This window comes from Peromyscus maniculatus, chromosome 10, assembly GCF_049852395.1.
Source record: "Peromyscus maniculatus bairdii isolate BWxNUB_F1_BW_parent chromosome 10, HU_Pman_BW_mat_3.1, whole genome shotgun sequence".
In the NCBI taxonomy this organism is placed as follows: Eukaryota; Metazoa; Chordata; class Mammalia; order Rodentia; family Cricetidae; genus Peromyscus; species Peromyscus maniculatus.
Window position 1 is genome coordinate 14,635,675 of NC_134861.1, and position 16,721 is coordinate 14,652,395.

The following is a 16,721-nucleotide window of genomic DNA, read 5'->3' on the forward strand; positions in this document are numbered from 1 at the left end:
TCATGGTAATAATCTCCAGAGAATCCTGACAGGATTCCTCCAGAGTCGACACGCTCCTAGGCGTAAGGAAGACAGCCATAGCTTGGAACACTCACAAAAGATCACACAGGAAAATCAGGGAGCTAGCAATAGGACCCAACAGCAGTTTACAAGTTTGGCCTCCCCGGGGCTTCTACCAAATAGTTGACTGGCTCAGGATCTCTGCACAATGGATCATCTGTGGGAACAAACTGGCTAGTAGATGTTGTCTAAGTGGCCCAAGAAAACTTGGTGCGTACGTTGATTGGGCTCATGGTGGGTGGAAAGGACTCCTCACAAGGATAGCAGAGGCAAAGCCTGTCATTGAGGAGCATGAGTCCTGCCACGGCAGCCTTCTCAGCCAGACCACAATCGTCCTGGACAGCTGTGTCCCCAGCCACACTCAACTGCCCTGAAGTCACATTTTCTGCCTGTCCCTGTGGCTCACTCCTCTTGCCACTTGGGAAGCCTGTGTCTTACCCCTTCGAGGAGGCCCACAGTCTTCCTCCCAGCCACTGTAGCTCCCAAGGATGCTCCGGAGTTTTATTTTGTGCTTTACTAAGTGGCTTTGAAACGTGGTGAGGCAAGGACCCCCAGCAGGGACACTGCTGCGTCTATGGAATTCAAGTTCCTCCCTCTGTGCTCAGGGTTAAGGATTGCCTGGCCCCCTTCGGGTGTGGCCCAGCTAATCAGAACGAAGATGGGCTCTTTGTAGCGAGTGTGAAGGGTGCCGTGTGTGTCGGAGGCTGCAGTCCTGTTCATACGCAGGCACTCCGTGCCTGACACGCCAGGAAGAGGTCTGAGGCGCCCGCCTGCCGTGGAGCGCGGTGCAGGATAATCTCGCTCCAACCTCTGCCCGCTGGCGCGTGCACGCAGGCCAGGATGGAAGGCGCCATCCTAACTTCTGCTGTGAGCAGGTGGGAGGGAAGAGACGCGAGAGGTATTCCATTGGTTGTCTGGGAAAATGAACTGCACCTTCCCCTCACTCGCACAGGATCAACTTTTTCCCACCCCCTAGGGTGGGCATTAGTACTTTGGGGTCTGGGCCCGAACGTGGGAGCCCAGGGGTCCCAGTTCCAGGAACTTGGCTCTCTCTGCACAGGCAGCGGGTGCTCCTAGACACCAGGAAGGGAAAAAAAAAAAGTGCTTTACAGTGTCCCGTGTCCCTCGAGTCCCTCGACTGGGCGAGCGCGCCTGTGTCGCGACTGCCCGGCTGTCCCGCGCGTGGCGCTGCGGCCGCGAGGCCCCTCCCCCTCCCCGCGGGACCGCACGTGCCGCACCTCTGCGGGTTGAGCGCGGGTCCCGCAGTGGCGCGCCTGAGCCGGGCTAACCCGCGGGCAAAGCTCCGGCCGCGGCATCCCGCGCGGGGCAGCGGCGCGATGCTGCGCTGGAATGAGGAAGCTTGGCGGCGAGGGGAGGGCCCGGGCGCGCTGCGCGCGGGGGTGGCGGCGGCGCGCCGAGCGGGCCCGGCGCGGGCGAGCGGGCTGCAGCCGCCGGCGGCGCCAGCAGGTACGGCCGGTGCCCGCCGCGGCCCGGCGACCCTCGGCGGCCGGGCCCGAACCCCGCGCGGCTGCAAACTTTGTGCGCGCGGCCCGGCGGGTCGCGGAGTTGCGATCTGCTGCGGGACCCGGCGGCGGGCGCGGTGACGGGACGGCGCCTCTCTTTCTCTCTCTCTCTATCTGCCCGGCTCCTCGTCCCCGCCGGTGTCACGAAGCCGCGAGGTGTACGCGCGGGGCCGGGTGGGCTACGGGACAAGCAGAGCGGGAGGCGGGTCGCGTGTGCCACCCCAAAGTTTCCACCGTGCGGGACGAGGGGCGCGCGCTCCGGGCGGCCGCAGGTGGCGGCGCGGTGAGCCCCGGCCAGGTGCGCTGCCCGCGGGCGGCGCTGTAGCGCGGGACGGCCGGGCTGCCCGGGGCTCCAAGCCCGGTCGGAGCCGCGGGGGGCGGGGAGTGTGGCGAGAAATGGGGAACAATGCGAGTGAGCAACTTGAGGAAGTCATTGTGAAAGAAAGCTGGGAATTGCTCCGCGGCCAACTTAGGAGGGCACTCTAACAAGTGCTTGCGCGGCCGCGCCCCGGCCGGCGACAGCGGCAGCCCGGCGCAGTGCAGCCCATCCCGGGACACTCGGCCGTGGCAGGCGGAGACCCAGTAGGTCCCGCGGGGTGCAGGAGCCCCAGATCCCCGGCTGCTCTTCGCGCCCCAGGATCAGTGTTGGCCCCTCAAAGCGCGGCGCACAAATCCACGTGAGTGTTTTCAAATTGAATTTCAGTAGGAAAACTTGGGGTAACTGGTGGATTTTTTAAAAAAAATTAGAAGTAGAAAAGAAAGGAAAGTCATTCGAAATCCATAGTGTCGGTGTCGCTCATGCCTATCTCTTCCTTTCTGAGGACTGAGAGCTTTAACTAAAGCCTTCCTCCGCCTTTCTAGGCTGGGGCAAGCAGGTGAGAGATCAGGCCAGCCTGAGGCACTTCTGAGTAGTAGCCTGGAGTCCCACGAAGAGCATGCCCTGCTCATGTTTAGGCTTATGTGGACAGATCTAGCGAGATCACAGAAACAAGCATTTCCAACGTCGTGAGTAAAGACTTTCCTTATTTTTGGTGCGAGAACTATTTGCTCTACTGGTAAGATCCAGTCTGAGTTTGCTTTGTGCAAAACAAATGATCTGGGTATTGAAAACGTACTTTGCTCATCGCAGTGTGTGATCCCCAGGTCATGCAACTATCAAAGGGAGACCCTGTTATCAAATAGGCTTCAGGACGCTTGCAATTTATTTGAAGTGTGTTTTTTTTTTTTAAATTGCCAAGCATCACTAGTGATTCCCAAGGTTATGAGCCTTTGATTTCCTTCTAATTTGGAAACTCAGGATATGTCATCCCGTGACCCAAAGAGGTACCAATTCAAAAGGTCTGAGCCAGAAACAGTTTCCATTTTCTCTTGGGCTGGAGCCCACACAGAGTGAATTTTAACGTGCGGTTTGCTCAAGTTACCCACGGGTAATTTCTCTCCCTGCTGCAGACAACGTATTCCCATCTTTGAGCTGCCTTGTTTGAAACTTCCGGAACCAAAGTGGTGTTAGGGAAATAGCTCTTTACTGGTCCAACCTACCTGTAGAAGAAAATTTAAAACGTTAGAAATGCATAAAATTTATAATATTTTTCATAGACATTGAAATGCTTTTAACGATGGGTTCCTTTTGGTTATGAATGCAGAGGGGGATGAAATCTGTAAGAAAATCCCAGAGCCTGCCTGCGTTAGATTCTTTGTTTGACGATGTTTGTTCTAGGAGATTAATTGAATTCATTCAAATTTTTTCTATGAGATTTTTAAAGTAAAAATTTAAACATCATTCATATTATGGTAGCATGTGTCAAAATGGTTTCAGGGACAAATCAGATTATTTGGGATGTGACTCAAAATTTAAACGGGGACAAATATCCATGACAAAAGATTCATCTGCTTACATTGGATCGACACCCTGTAATACACAGAACATGTTGAGGATGTAAAGTGGGGACATCCATATAAACGACAGTGGAGTATTTTACAGACTATACAATTAGTTTTTATAAAAACATGTGTAATTTCATATATTTCCCCACAAACATACATGCTTGTTCCTCTTTATCGGAGAAAAAAAATGTGCTTCCCGGACTTACAATCCACCAGAGCTGATGATGGCCAAAATGTCTTAAGTCTAATAGCTTTGGGTTTTTTTTTTTTTTTTTGTTAATGGTGATAATTGAAACCCAGAGTTAAGAAAGTCCAGAGAACTTGTTTGTTTAATTTATTGGTGTTTTAACCAATGAATTGGGCCAAACTCCAAGTATCCACCCCCCCCCCCCAAATTTAGGAGCACCGTAACAATAATAGCCTCCCATGCAGACACTGGTTGCTAATAAAAGTGTGGGAGTGGGTTGTTTGACTCTCTTGAGAAGTTTGTGTGCTGTGTCCTAAAGAGAAAGCAAATGGTGGTTTTCTTGCAGCCTTTCCATTGCTGAAAAATGAAGATCACAGTGAATTTATTGACCAAAAAAAGCTCTAAAGCCCAGGAGAGCCACAGGCCCCTCTAGTTTTCTACTTCACTAGATGCTGAATGTAAGGATAATGTTTCTTTGGTTCGAGGAAGTTTTTCCCTTTTTTTCGAATTTGTGTGTTTCGTATTGAGTTAAGGTAACATCACATTGTTCATGAAAATGTCAGAACTTCTGAAATCCGAGGTGGATCGTGTGCGTGTGCACACGCGTGCGGGGCGCGCACGTGCGAGTGTGCGTACGTGTGTGGCATACCAGGATTGCTTATATTAATATATACAGGAAATAAGTTACACGTGTACATATGGACACCTGCCTGCACATGCACACATCACACACACTGTGTGGAGTGAGACAGGCTTGAGAGTGTCAATGAAAGAAGTTATAACACTTACACACGCCTGACATGAGAGGTAAATTTCCTTTCATCGTATTTATTTTTTACTTTTTTAATATAAAACAAAAATGGTTTCTTTGTAATGGCAAATGGATAATGTTAGTTTTATAATATTAGGTAATTTTGAGTGGTTGCCAAATTTTGCACATTCTTGGACTGCTGCTGCGGTTAGTTAAGATTCGTCAAGACTAGTGTGAGTAGCGGTCTGTCCTCTCTAATATTTGACATTTCAAAACAATCTCTCTATAAAATTGGTGGTATGTGCTGTGTTCTAAGGAGAGCAATGGAAGTGGATTCAGCCTCAGGAGGCAAACCAGGAGCCCCTGGGTTCCTTGGGAACAGTCAGCTTCCCATGCTGGTTTTTAAGACGGGCAAATATTTAGGAATACTGTGGTTCCTCCTTTTAGCCGAAGCTGGTGCTCTGACTAGAAACGTAGGAACAAGACTGTTCTCTTTTGCAGCTCTCTCAGGCTGCTTCGTTTCATAGGTTCACTGTGTGAGCATTGCATTTTACAGGAAAACACATGAAATGTAAATGCAACAAGTGATCCCCCCTGGGAATACAGGGAGAGAAACAGAAATCCATTTCACATCTTGAAAGAGATCCTGGTTTCTGCTCAAAAATGGCACATGCATTTTTTTAGAGGTTTTCGAGTCGTTGAGTGTCAAAGAATTAGCATTAAACATACACACACACACACACACACACACACACACACACACACAACGCAGATGAGGAGCTTTGGGGAAGTGGGGTTTTGTTAGAATCTTGGGTCTAAATAAAACCATACTAACAGTAACAAAACTATTCCACTGTGGTGCTAATCCGATGCTCACGCTGGTGTTCTTCAATATAACCCACTGCTTCTTCACATCCCTTTCAGTGCAAAACATGGCTTCATCCCTCAAGTTACTTTGTCCCACTGCTGGAATATATGTTCCTGTTCTTAGAATCTCGGTGCCATCTCTCTGATACAGCCTTTAGCTGCTGGATGATAATATAACAGTTATTCTTAAGACATGTGTAAGCATGTTTGCATGCAGTACTACATGTTATAAGTGCACTATACCAGCCAGCAAAACACAATTTGCCAATACTTTCTAAGGGAAGAAATGGATGTTTGCCCTGGTTTGGGGCTAGCCTACTGATGCTTCATGAGAGTCCCCAAGGGACACAGGTGGCTGAGGCACAATCTAAAGACAACTGGCAAATTATTTTCATTGGCATTTTCCCATTTTCATATTTGGCTGTGGTAAATAAGTGGATGCCAGTGTGTCTTCAGCCAATGGTGATCAACTGTTTAAAAAAAAAAAAAATGTCGGAAAGTCCAAGTCTCAGGCATGTAGGCCATTGATCTTCTTTTGCAACCCTGTCCCGGCTGCTTTTCTCCTGTGGCCATGTCTTGCTGGGGGAAGTCACAATTCCTGTTGACTAAAAGAACACCCCCTTTCCACCCTATGGCTGACAAATCAGACATCCGAATGATTTCTGAACTCATTTTGGTTAGGACAGGAAGCATAGGTCCCTTCCTGTGTGTGCTTCCCTGAGAGAAAACCAGCTTCCCTCCTCCTTTGCATACTTGGCAGCTGGTTCCACCTTTCTCTGAGCCCCAGTGGTGTGTGAAGGCAGCAGGGGGACCTTGGAAGAAGAGGAAGAGGGATCTGAGGCCCAGCCAGGGACCAGGGTCCTTCCCAAGTGGCTACTCAGAGGGCACTCAGACCAAGTCTGGATTTGTGTGGGAGAGAGAGGCAGCTCTTACTTGGCCTTGGGGAGGCTCAAGCTTGTTGGTGAGTGTCACATGGTTTGGCTTCTCCTTGTGCTTGCTTGGCTTGAACTAGCCGGTGTTCTTTCCATCTCCCGCTGGGGTTTTTGGTGAGCCCCTCCCCGGCACCCCTGCCCAGCTCTCTGTCTCGGGGTGATGGAAGGCATCATTAGGCTCCATCTGTGTGTTCTGCTCTCAAGTTAGCCCTGTGCTCCACCTCCTGACGGCTTGTGGCATGGGGCCGCGGCTTAATGAATTGCTAAAAATGGGCCCTAATTAGAGCAAAAGAGCTTTCTTCATATTTCCTCAGTCGAGGGTGCAGTGATACGTTTTTCTTCGGAAAGCAGCTCACCTCTGCAGCAAACCTGACACTTGCCGCCATTTTCAAAACAGAAGTTTAAGATGATGGGTGGAGAGTTAGATGTAACGGACTACGGAGTCTGAAGAGAAACCCGGCACTGTCTCTCCAGCTGTCGTCTGTTTTCCTTTCCTTCCCACGTTCTCTTCCCCTTCTCGTTCTTTCTTTTTTTTTCCCCCCTGTGGTATGTGATATTTTGACTAAACTATTGAAACAATCAATTACCGAAGAGTGTTCTTCAAAGTCTTTATATGTATCGAGTAGATGTGTGTGTGTGTGTGTGTGTGTGTGTGTGTGTGTGTGTGTGTGTTGTGCTTTTTAGGCTAGACACTGATTCTGCGCTTTATGTCATTTTCTGTTGTGCTCAAACTGTTGGAAGATGAACAGTGCAGTTTGGAGCAAACTTTTGCCAAAGCTAGGCGTTCAGTGAAAACCCACTAAGCAGGTTTTGATTATTTTCTGTTGTATCGCGTTTTTCACTGGTAGATTTGGACCACATAGAATTCCCTAAGATAGTTCCTTCAACCTAATGGGGACAGTGTTGAATTTAGCAACTTTAAGAGATGTGAGTGTGAGGAGCTGACCTTTTCTAAGCTTACCTGAGGCACTCTGCAATGTGCCCCAGGGCTCTTAATGGAAACTAGAGAAAGCCATCGACCCCCTAGTGCCAGCCTCACTTTTAGGCTGAAAAAAAAAAAAAGTGACCTTTTCTCCCTTGTTTGTGCTGAGTTTTGTGTAGAGTAGAAAATTAAAGCGATATTCAGAGAGACCTGTTGTAAAAACAGGAAAACTGTGTATCTTACTTCATCAAATGAAAACCAGCTGCTAATTATCTCAGGTCCTTAAAGCAGAGGTTGTTCGTTACTTACTTTTTAAACCATGGTTTGGAAGGTTCTAGCTCTTTTCCACCAGGAGGTTGTATGTTTGTTTGACTGAATTTGAAGGATGTTCACTTTTATTAAAGGTGTATGGTATTTTTTTCAAAGTAATGAACTTTTCGGAAAAAGACTCAAACTATTGAAAACTCATTGTCCCTGTCTCTTGGGAGGGTGCAGAACAGTCCCAGCAGGCATTAAAACTCAGTTTCCCTATGTTTGGCTCTCCAAAGGGCCAGGGCTTTTTCTGCCCGGTTATAAATAGACACGCTGATTTTTCTAACTATACAAATGAGGAAGCTGTATGGTTCCATGGGGTTCAGCTGATGACCCTTCTGGGTTTGCATGAGGACCTTGTAGGCTGAAGGTGAAGGATTATAAAATCCATCCAAGCCGGGCAGTGGTGACGCACGCCTTTAATCCCAGCACTCAGGAGGCCTAGGCAGGTGGATCTCTGTGAGTTCAAGGCCAGCCTGGTCTACAGAACGAGATCCAGGACAGGCACCAAAACTACGCAGAGAAACTCTGTCTCGGGGGGAAAAAAAAATCCATCCACATAGCCTGGGTTGGGTGAGCACATTACACATGGGTCGCAATCTTGTTCCTGGTGTGTGGTGTTGGTGTGAATGTCTTGAGGATGCTCCCTGGTCTGGGTCAGGGGACACTGCTACTGAGACATATCGTACAATGAAATTAAAAAAAAAAAAATGTAGACATTCCCTAAGATCTCGCTAGGAAGCCAGTGCAGATAGTCAAGTGGTGGGTTTTTTTTTTTTTCTGTCATTGTTCAGTTTGTTGCCTATAGTTGTTACCAAATAACTGGTTTTCCCTCTGCTAACACGACAAGTGTCTTGCTTACCCCACCAGAAGCTGGATGAGCAAGGTAACTTTCCAAACCACCAAAGCCTTTAAAAGATCATGGTGTGATTGAGGGAACTCAGTTTTTGAATCTGAGTTACAATACTGTGGACATAGTTTTGAAATGAGAGTGAATTATTTATTAATATTTTAATAATTTTTATGAAAAAAGTTGCTTCACTTTAAGAGATGATGGCTGGTGGTTTTTGCAGGTGCTGTCAGTAAAACTATCATCCATTCCAGTACTTTGGGGAAAATGGCCGCAGAATCCATGTGGCCTACCCTAATTGAGTGACAGCAAGCAGGACATCAGTAATTTGTCCTCCTCTTTGGAGCAAAGACTAGATATTCCTTATTATGTCTGAGGTATGCCAAAATGGACTTTGGTGTTTCAAAGAGAAAGAGAATGTGTGTGTCACAATGAGTTCAGTGATAGTCCTGACCTGAAACAGGAACAGTGTCCCATTTTGTTGAGATAAGTAAAATGAAAAGCAATGTGTGCTAGCACCTAGGAAGTACATCACAGTATCATCAGTGAATGAGCCAGGGCTGAGTGCCTTTTCAGTTACGTTTGGTAAGTCTACATGTAAGGACTCCTGGACAATGGGATACTCCTACGAAGATCTTCATGGTTTGACTTTTTTTAGGCCTAGATAAAATGAAGCCAAATAAACTGACCCAGGCCCCTTTTAACCAAAGTAGAGTCGCGCTGTAGAAACACCAGCATCAGAGGTGCATCTTTCTTAATGTTAGGGGTATACAAGTGTTTCCCTCCATCAGACACAGTCTAAAGTTGGATAGTCAAGTGTCCATTGGATAGGATTTACTTGCATATCTATACAATTTCACTGCCAGTAGTCACGGTGAAATACTATATTTGTTGTAGCACCACATTCCCTTGCCAAATAAAAAAATACAAATGTTGTAAGTTTGTACTTACCTCTTTCAAAATAAACAAGTAGGAACTTGGGAGAACAGGGCTCTGCTGTCTCTTTATAGCAATTACAAGCTATCAGCACTTTGGGAATTATCTGTGTACGGAATCAGTCTTGTGGAAGCCGTTGCTGTATTTTGAAGATAGAAATCTCGTTGGTGCTGCGTTTCCCTTCTCTCACACTGCTCCTGGCCATGCACAGCAGTCTTCCACAGGAGGAGACGAAAATGTTTCTAAACTGACTCTCTTTTCCCTTAAGTGGTGAAGTGGGGGAAGCCGCTTACATCTGAGGGAGCTACTTAAGCAGGGGCCAGTGTTGATGGTCCAAATCAAAAAGCATCTTAATTGTGGCTGCATGTCTCCCCTCCGTTGCTGTGAGTAGGTGGCCCATGTTTCGGAGAGACAGGAAACCCAGTCTTGTCGTGTGAGCATGGCTTGCCTGAGCGGGGGAGAGCCAAGGGAACACTGACTGTCACGTCAGGACATTTGTGGACCTCTTGTCCCCAATTCCATTGTCTACATTTTTAAAGTAGTCTTTCTTGTGTAAGATCTACCACCTTTTCTCTTTCTTCCTCTAGCCTGGGGGTTCACCCTCACCGTTACCCAGGCTAACCTGAAACTCATAGATTCATATGTAGCCTAGACACTCTCAAACTCGTGTGCCTCTTTGAAAGTCCTGAGATTACACGTGTAATAGAAAATGGTGGGAAGTCACAGAACAGGTGCTCGGTCATGGCTTTTTACTAGGAAGCGTTTTTTATTTTCTATTCTCTCTCTCTCTCTCTCTCTCTCTCTCTCTCTCTCTCTCTCTCTCTCTCTCTCTCTCTCCTGTCTCTCAGAGGTGTATGTGTGTGTGCGCACATGTTCATATGTGTACACACAGCTGTGTGTGAAGGCCAGAGCTCAAAACGGAGACTCTCTCTCTCAGTCTCTCCCGCCATGTTTCCAGGCCAGAGTCTGTCCCTGACTGGCTCGATGGCTTGGCCACCTGGCCTCCCAGACCCTTTGTCCCCCACCTCCCAGCACTGGAATCGCAGTTGCCACGCTAGGCTTTCTCTGTGGGTTTCTGGGAATACACCCGGGACCCCATGCTTGCCTGGCAAGCACTTCCCTGCCTAAGGCATCCCCTTCGCCCCATGCTGTATCTGTGAAGGACTTCCTCATTTCCCTTCGACCCTTCTCCTTTTGCATATCAGTTTCTGCCCACGGAGGGAAAAATGCGCATCCAGGGCTGCACATCTGAGCGATGTGCCCTGGAGAAGAAGGTTCACAGAACACGCTACTGGAGCCTTCCGCAGCTGAGCTGGCTGTGGGAGGAGGGGCGTGGTGAACGCTAAATTGGATTCCTATGCTCCTGTTTAAATCTTGTTTTTCATTGTTATTTGCACCAGCAAAGCTCTGGGAAGTAATCACGAAAAAAAAAAAAATGTGTAGATTGGCAGCTAATTTTTGATAAGATGAAAAGAGTCAGAGATGAAATAGGAGTGCTCGGAAGTTTTTATGTTCTCCCAACCTGCTTTGTCAAAATCGTTACGCAAACCTGGAAGGTCTCTGACTAGATACAAAGATTTGCATATTGCTGGCCTTTCTTTTGGAGCATTCCTTTTGAAAAACACAGCATAATTCACAGTGATACGACAAATTTGCAAAAAATTAAAACCTTCAGTGAACAGAAAATGAAAAAACATGCCTCTCACAAAATAATGTGTTTTATTAAAGAGGTCTGTGACCTAGGCATTTTTGATAGGTTATAGTCTTAGACCCACCCCATCCCACCCCCACAGTCACACACACACACACACACACACACACACACACACACACACACACACACACACATTTACTTAACTGTCTTCAGAGCAAGTACTGCTGAGTTATTTAAGTAGCTAGTCCCAAGTATCCCTGGAGCAGCTTCACCAGCAAGAAAGAAAACCACTGGGCACATGTGTGTAACTGCACAACCAGATTGTGCTGCAGAAGTTCTGTTCTGAAGAAGCTGTCTTGGTTTCAGGCTATTTCAAAGGGCAAGTTTATATAGTGGCCAAACATACGGGGCACCTTGCGTTGTCTGTCGGACATTTGGATCATGTTGCCACTGCGTTATGTTTACGGAGTTCTTAGAGCAGGAAGAGCAGGAAGTAGATATTGTCATCAGTGACCTCAGAGCTCAGCTCTGCTGTTAGTTGGATGTAGCCTTGGGCAGGCTACTCATGCTTTGTGACTCTGCTCTCGGCCTCAGTCTTCTCTTCTGTGAAATGGAGATGATAAAGCAGGTCTCCCTGACAAATAGGCATTGGATGCTTGCTAGCTCTGTGCTGGACTCTGAGCCAGGCTGCCCAGTAAAATGCTGGGCAAGGCAAGGAGGGTCTCACAGTCTCAGGAAGCTTAACAGTTCACCTCTCAAATGCCTCCCCTGTAATGAGCTGCGTAAAAGGTAACCTGTGCTCTTCCATTTCCTGCTGTAGACCAGGTCCTCAAGGATCTTTGTGGTGCCGTATCACTGCACAGAGAGATAGCAAGGCAGTTTCAGGAGCGGGGAGGGCATTTGCCTTGAAAACAAACACAACAGTTAGTGTACAGTGTTTTTTTAATTTCAGGAGACATTTCTCAAAGCTTGTGGAAGAATAGCTCAGGCCGAGTGACAGGCTGATTTCTACTGACCGTCCCTGCAGGAGGCTTTGCATGCCATGTGCTTAGCAGTTCTCTGATAGCCAGACTGCTTGACTAACCTGAAAAGAAAGACACTTGTGGTTTCTGACTGGCATCTGGTTTTCCATTTTGATTTAATAGATCTAGGCTCACTCAGTGTGAGAAAATTCTGGAAAAGACACTTGGCTATGACGTCAGGCACCACGGGGAGAGTTGCTTGCTGAAGGAAGATCTGCCAGCGCCCGTTGGGGACACCTGTGCTCCTGGGCGCTAGTAAGCCCTCCTCTGGGCCTTGCAAGTTAGAAATGGGCCAGCACTAAGGAACACCTGGCCAGCCCGCTTACCTGGAGGCAGCAATTGCCCAGGGCTGTTGGATGCTTCTCCCGGGAGCCAGCCAGGTTCCAGCCTGGTGGCAGTGGCCTCTGTGGCAAGAGGAAAGGCTCCTGGTTTCCCAGGGAGACTCCCATGGGCTGCAGAAGCTCTGAGTCCATGCTTCCCGCCTAGTCTCCAGAGCACTGTGGTCCTTCCTATGCAGGCTGAAACCTGGCACCCGTTCTCCTGTCTTCCATGCCTTTTCTCTCACACTAGTGGTGCATTGACTCCTTCTGTCTGAATCAAGGAAACGAAACCTGTTTGTCCCTGTTCAATCAGAACAAAAAAGAGACAGACAGGAAGGGAGAGGGACAGAGGGAAGGGAGAGGGAGACACAGAAATAGAGATGGGAAGAGAGTTAACTGAAGAAGACAGGAAATGCAAAGAGATCTGGAGGGATGGTGGGTTATAAGGGAAGCTTCACTGCTCACTGTCCTAAAGGGCCAGCCTTGGGCAGCCTCTGTCACGCTGGCCTGCACTTATCTCTGCATCTATTTCCCCTTGTGCAAGTTTCAGAACTGCTTGCTCCAAAGAAACAATAAAAGCATTCATGTTTAGAACTGTGCAGGTGAGAGCTAGTTTACTGATAGTGTGGCGTTCTCCCCATTGGGTTGGCTCTTACCTGAGACTGCTTGCTTTTCCCATGCAAAGTGGACTATCACAGCACGTTGCTGTGACACGCTTATTCCTTCTGACACCCCTGCCCAGACCTGAGGATGCTAACTTTTCAGACGGGTCAAAGTTTAGGAACACATGCCATTCGTTTCCTTGGTGATTAACTCCTTTTAGTGAATGAAAGCTCTTTTTTATTTTATTTTTATTTTAGCTGAGACTATAACATAACCGAGCTTAAATTCTTTATGTTTTAAGTTGTTAAAATACGTTCATTTCTTTGTGTGTGCACATACATGTGGAGGTCAGAGGACAGCCTGTGAGAGCATTTCTCTTTTTCTACTGTGTGGCTCCTGGGGCTAGAGCTCAGATTGACAGGCGTGGCAGCATCACCTCTATCTGTTGCGACATCTCTCTGGCCCTTTAAATCCCACCTTTTCTCCTCAGATGCTCTGCATTGCTCCTTCCACATGGAGGAAGTAGCGGTTTCGTCAGCAGCCCCTGGTGGTCAGCATAGTACCCAGGGATGGGTTAGAGTTCTTCAGGACACTTTGTGATGTCCTTTGTAAACTTCGCCTTGAAAGAGGTCCAATGTATTTCCCTCTCAGTCTGCCATTGATAGATTACTTCTTTAGTCTTTCCCCCCAAATGTACAGATTTTTAGTTTGGGGAAGTTTGAGGGGCTTGTGAAGACCCTCCCGTGACGACAGACAAGTCAGGCTGAGAATTCATAGGACACAGTATAGGCAGACTCCAGCCCTTAGCTTAAAAATTATTACGTATCTGCCGGGAGGTGGTGGCGAATGCCTTTAATCCCAGCACTCAGGAGGCAGAGGCAGGTGGATCTCTGTGAGTTCGAGGCCAGCCTGGTCTCCAAAGCGAGTTCCAGGAAAGGTGCAAAGCTACACAGAGAAACCCTGTCTCGAAAAACCAAAAAAAAAAATTATTACGTATCAAAAATGTTATTGATGGTTGAATTTTTTTAAGGGATGCTGCTGGCAACTGTATAGTCACAAGTCCAGAGAGGGTGGAGTTGAAAATGTGCATAAAAATTGAAGTAGGGAAGGCTGTGTCACAAGGGTCCATGTGCCCTGGCTGGCAGTCGGTCTGTCATTAAGTGACCCAGCCAAGCAGCCATGAGCAGAGGTGTGTTGCTGGGTTCCTGACATGCACCACTAAGGCCACGGTGCCCATGGAGACTTGCTCCAATTACTTCCAATGGCCTCACTTCCCTGTCCCCCACTCCCTGAGAGCTGCTTGCTCTGTCTATGAGATACTGTTCAGAAGAGGGCAGGTATTCATAAAACATTTGTTTTCCTTTGAATTTGGAGTGACTTGGTATATTATACTAGGTTATCCTCTAGTGAATCAAGCCTCTAATGCATATCCAATAAAATATAATGATGGTGCTATATAGTAGTTAAATAAAAATACTTCTGAAATATGTTTAGTGTCCTGTTATGAAAAGTATAATAAACACACAGGAAAAAAAAGCTGAAGGTTAAAAATATTATGAGTCCTAAGTGGTGGAACTTACATGAGTTTCTTACCAAAAAACTCATTCATGTCACAAAAAGTTCAAAGTTCACATCTCAAACATTTTGTGTTGAAGTCAGTGGGTTCTGCTTTACCTGCCAACACTGGGGCATGGCAGAGCTTGTGATGAGCTTCAAGAAGCAGTGCAGGTATGGCCAGAAAGCCACAGGAATAAGGTCTCAGCTCTCACGAGTGCAGCCCAGCCCACCACACAGGCCTCTCCTCTGAGTTCTCAATTGTTTTGACAACTTTGGAAGAATTGAGTCCTTTTTATGCTGCAGGGGGTGGTACTGGGCCCAGAACTTCTGGCAGCTCCTGCACTGGTTGGTGATCGCTTCTAGGGCTGGTTTGTCTCCATTCAGTGATGACTGGATCTTTACTAAGGGTCTGAAACACATGTGTACTACGGGGCCTTTGTCTCCCTGTGGTCTTGGCTGCTCTCCGAAGCCATGTATCAGCCTTCAAAGTTCTCACAACCGAGACCAGTGAAATGCCTTTCAGATGAAACCCTTCTCCATCCAGAAAATGGGGGTGCTACTTTCCTTACAACTAATGGTATTCTTGAAAAAAAAAAAAAAAAATATATATATATATATATATATATATATATATATATATATATATCCCATCCATGTATACCATAAAATGTTAAAGTTAAAAAGATACATCAAGTTTTAAATAGATAGATAGATAGAAAACATCACATAAATTACATATATAGTGATCTATGACATGTGTATACATATATAATATATACAATACACAAATACATGCATATGCTGCATGTATCTATACCATATCTTACATATGATTCTGTGCTATATAAAAGTATTTACATGTGTGCCTCTGCCCACACACTTTCCCAAACGATTGGAATCCCCCACCAGTTTCCAGGTCTCTGTGGAAAGAGGGCCTCGGCTCATGTCCACATAGCTGAAGCAGAGAAACAGTGGTACCCAGGTAAAAACAAAGGGACTTGCCTTCAACCCAGCAGAGAGCCTGAGTCTGCTGGCAGGGACAGCTGTCCAGTAAAGCACGGTGAGCAGATTCAATGAAGTCACCACAGAATTCTGCTGGACGTAGATTTCTTATCAAGCTACTAGATGTTATATAATAACTATATATATATATATATATGTATATATATATATATATATATATTATAATAATGCAACATCCAAGGGCACCTGAGTGCTCTGAAGTCTGGCCTTCGAGCCAAGCCCTACAGCCTTCTTTTCTCTCCCTCTGGCTCTGGCTCCCTCCCTGGTATTTGTGGTAGTTGGTGGTATCATCCATGGGGCACTTGCCATGGCCGCTAAAGGGCAGCCTCTTCCTATGGGTGTTTTCAGTTCAAACCAAGATGAGGAGCCAGCCACAGGCCTGCAAAACAGGAGGAGTCTGGGCCCTCTCCTGGCTCGTTCTGTCACTTCTCTCTGTGAGAGAATGTCGGTGGAATCTGAAGCTAGAGCTGAGGAGTGGGAGACAGGGACAGAGCATGTATTGCCCATCTGCCAGGCTGGAGGTGTATTCATTATTGATGGAGGTAGTGCGTTGCTGTTCAGATATGCAGCCTGCCTGGGTAAATGAGACATTCTTCAGCAAATTGCTTCGTTTTTTGATTGCTGATTGTACGCGTGTCACCAAGCTGACTCAAGGTTCATCGATGCATGCTCAGTAAATTAGAAAGAACATAACTATGGATCAGCCAAGAGAATGAATTCTGTGCCTACAATGACCCAGGGCCATTTAATTTTCTGCTTAATTTTGTTGCAGTCGGTTTGCATTTTGGGTTATTATGCAGTAGGAAATTAACAATAAATAACAAATTTGGTCCTCCTGTGCTTGTAATGATATTTTTATAAATCTTTGTAATGCTGTTTTTTAAAGGATCAAGGTCTGTGCTAGTCTGATACTCCAGCAAGTATGTGAAGAGGAAAATGCATTATTCTTGCTAGATAGTGTTGTTGTTAAATAGCATAAATGCTTTCTCTCTCTCTCTCTCTCTCTCTCTCTCTCTCTCTCTCTCTCTCTCTCTCTCTCTAGTTTTGCTTTAAACTAAATCCATTTCTCTCTTCTCTTTCTCAGATAATCTGAACACAATGGATGCTGACGAGGGTCAAGACATGTCCCAAGTTTCAGGTGAGACCTTGGGTGATACATGTGTGTCCAGAAGTTGTGCACAGGGGAGCTAGCAAGGCTGCCATAAAGGGAAAAAAAAACCCAGATGGCATGTGTGTCAGTGTTTACTTCAACTTTCAAAGCATCCCAGTTTGAGAACCTGAAGATAAAAGCCTCCCAAATGAAATTAGTTACAGTGCT

At 46.8% G+C, this 16,721-nt stretch overlaps 1 protein-coding gene across 32 annotated transcripts in view; it reads left to right on the forward strand.

The window, feature by feature from the left end:
• The first annotated feature begins 714 nt into the window (after positions 1 to 714).
• The window catches only part of Ikzf1 (IKAROS family zinc finger 1), a 96,117-nt gene continuing 80,110 nt past the window's right edge, over positions 715 to 16,721 (forward strand). For 5 of the 32 annotated variants that reach the window (XM_076545970.1, XM_076545975.1, XM_076545988.1 and 2 more), the window contains exons 1-2: positions 1,430 to 1,527; positions 16,488 to 16,541. In XM_076545970.1, the coding sequence (XP_076402085.1) occupies positions 16,502 to 16,541 (40 nt within the window). In that variant the 5' untranslated portion in view covers positions 1,430 to 1,527; positions 16,488 to 16,501. The other 27 variants (XM_076545969.1, XM_076545986.1, XM_076545985.1 and 24 more) reach the window with 20 other exon arrangements.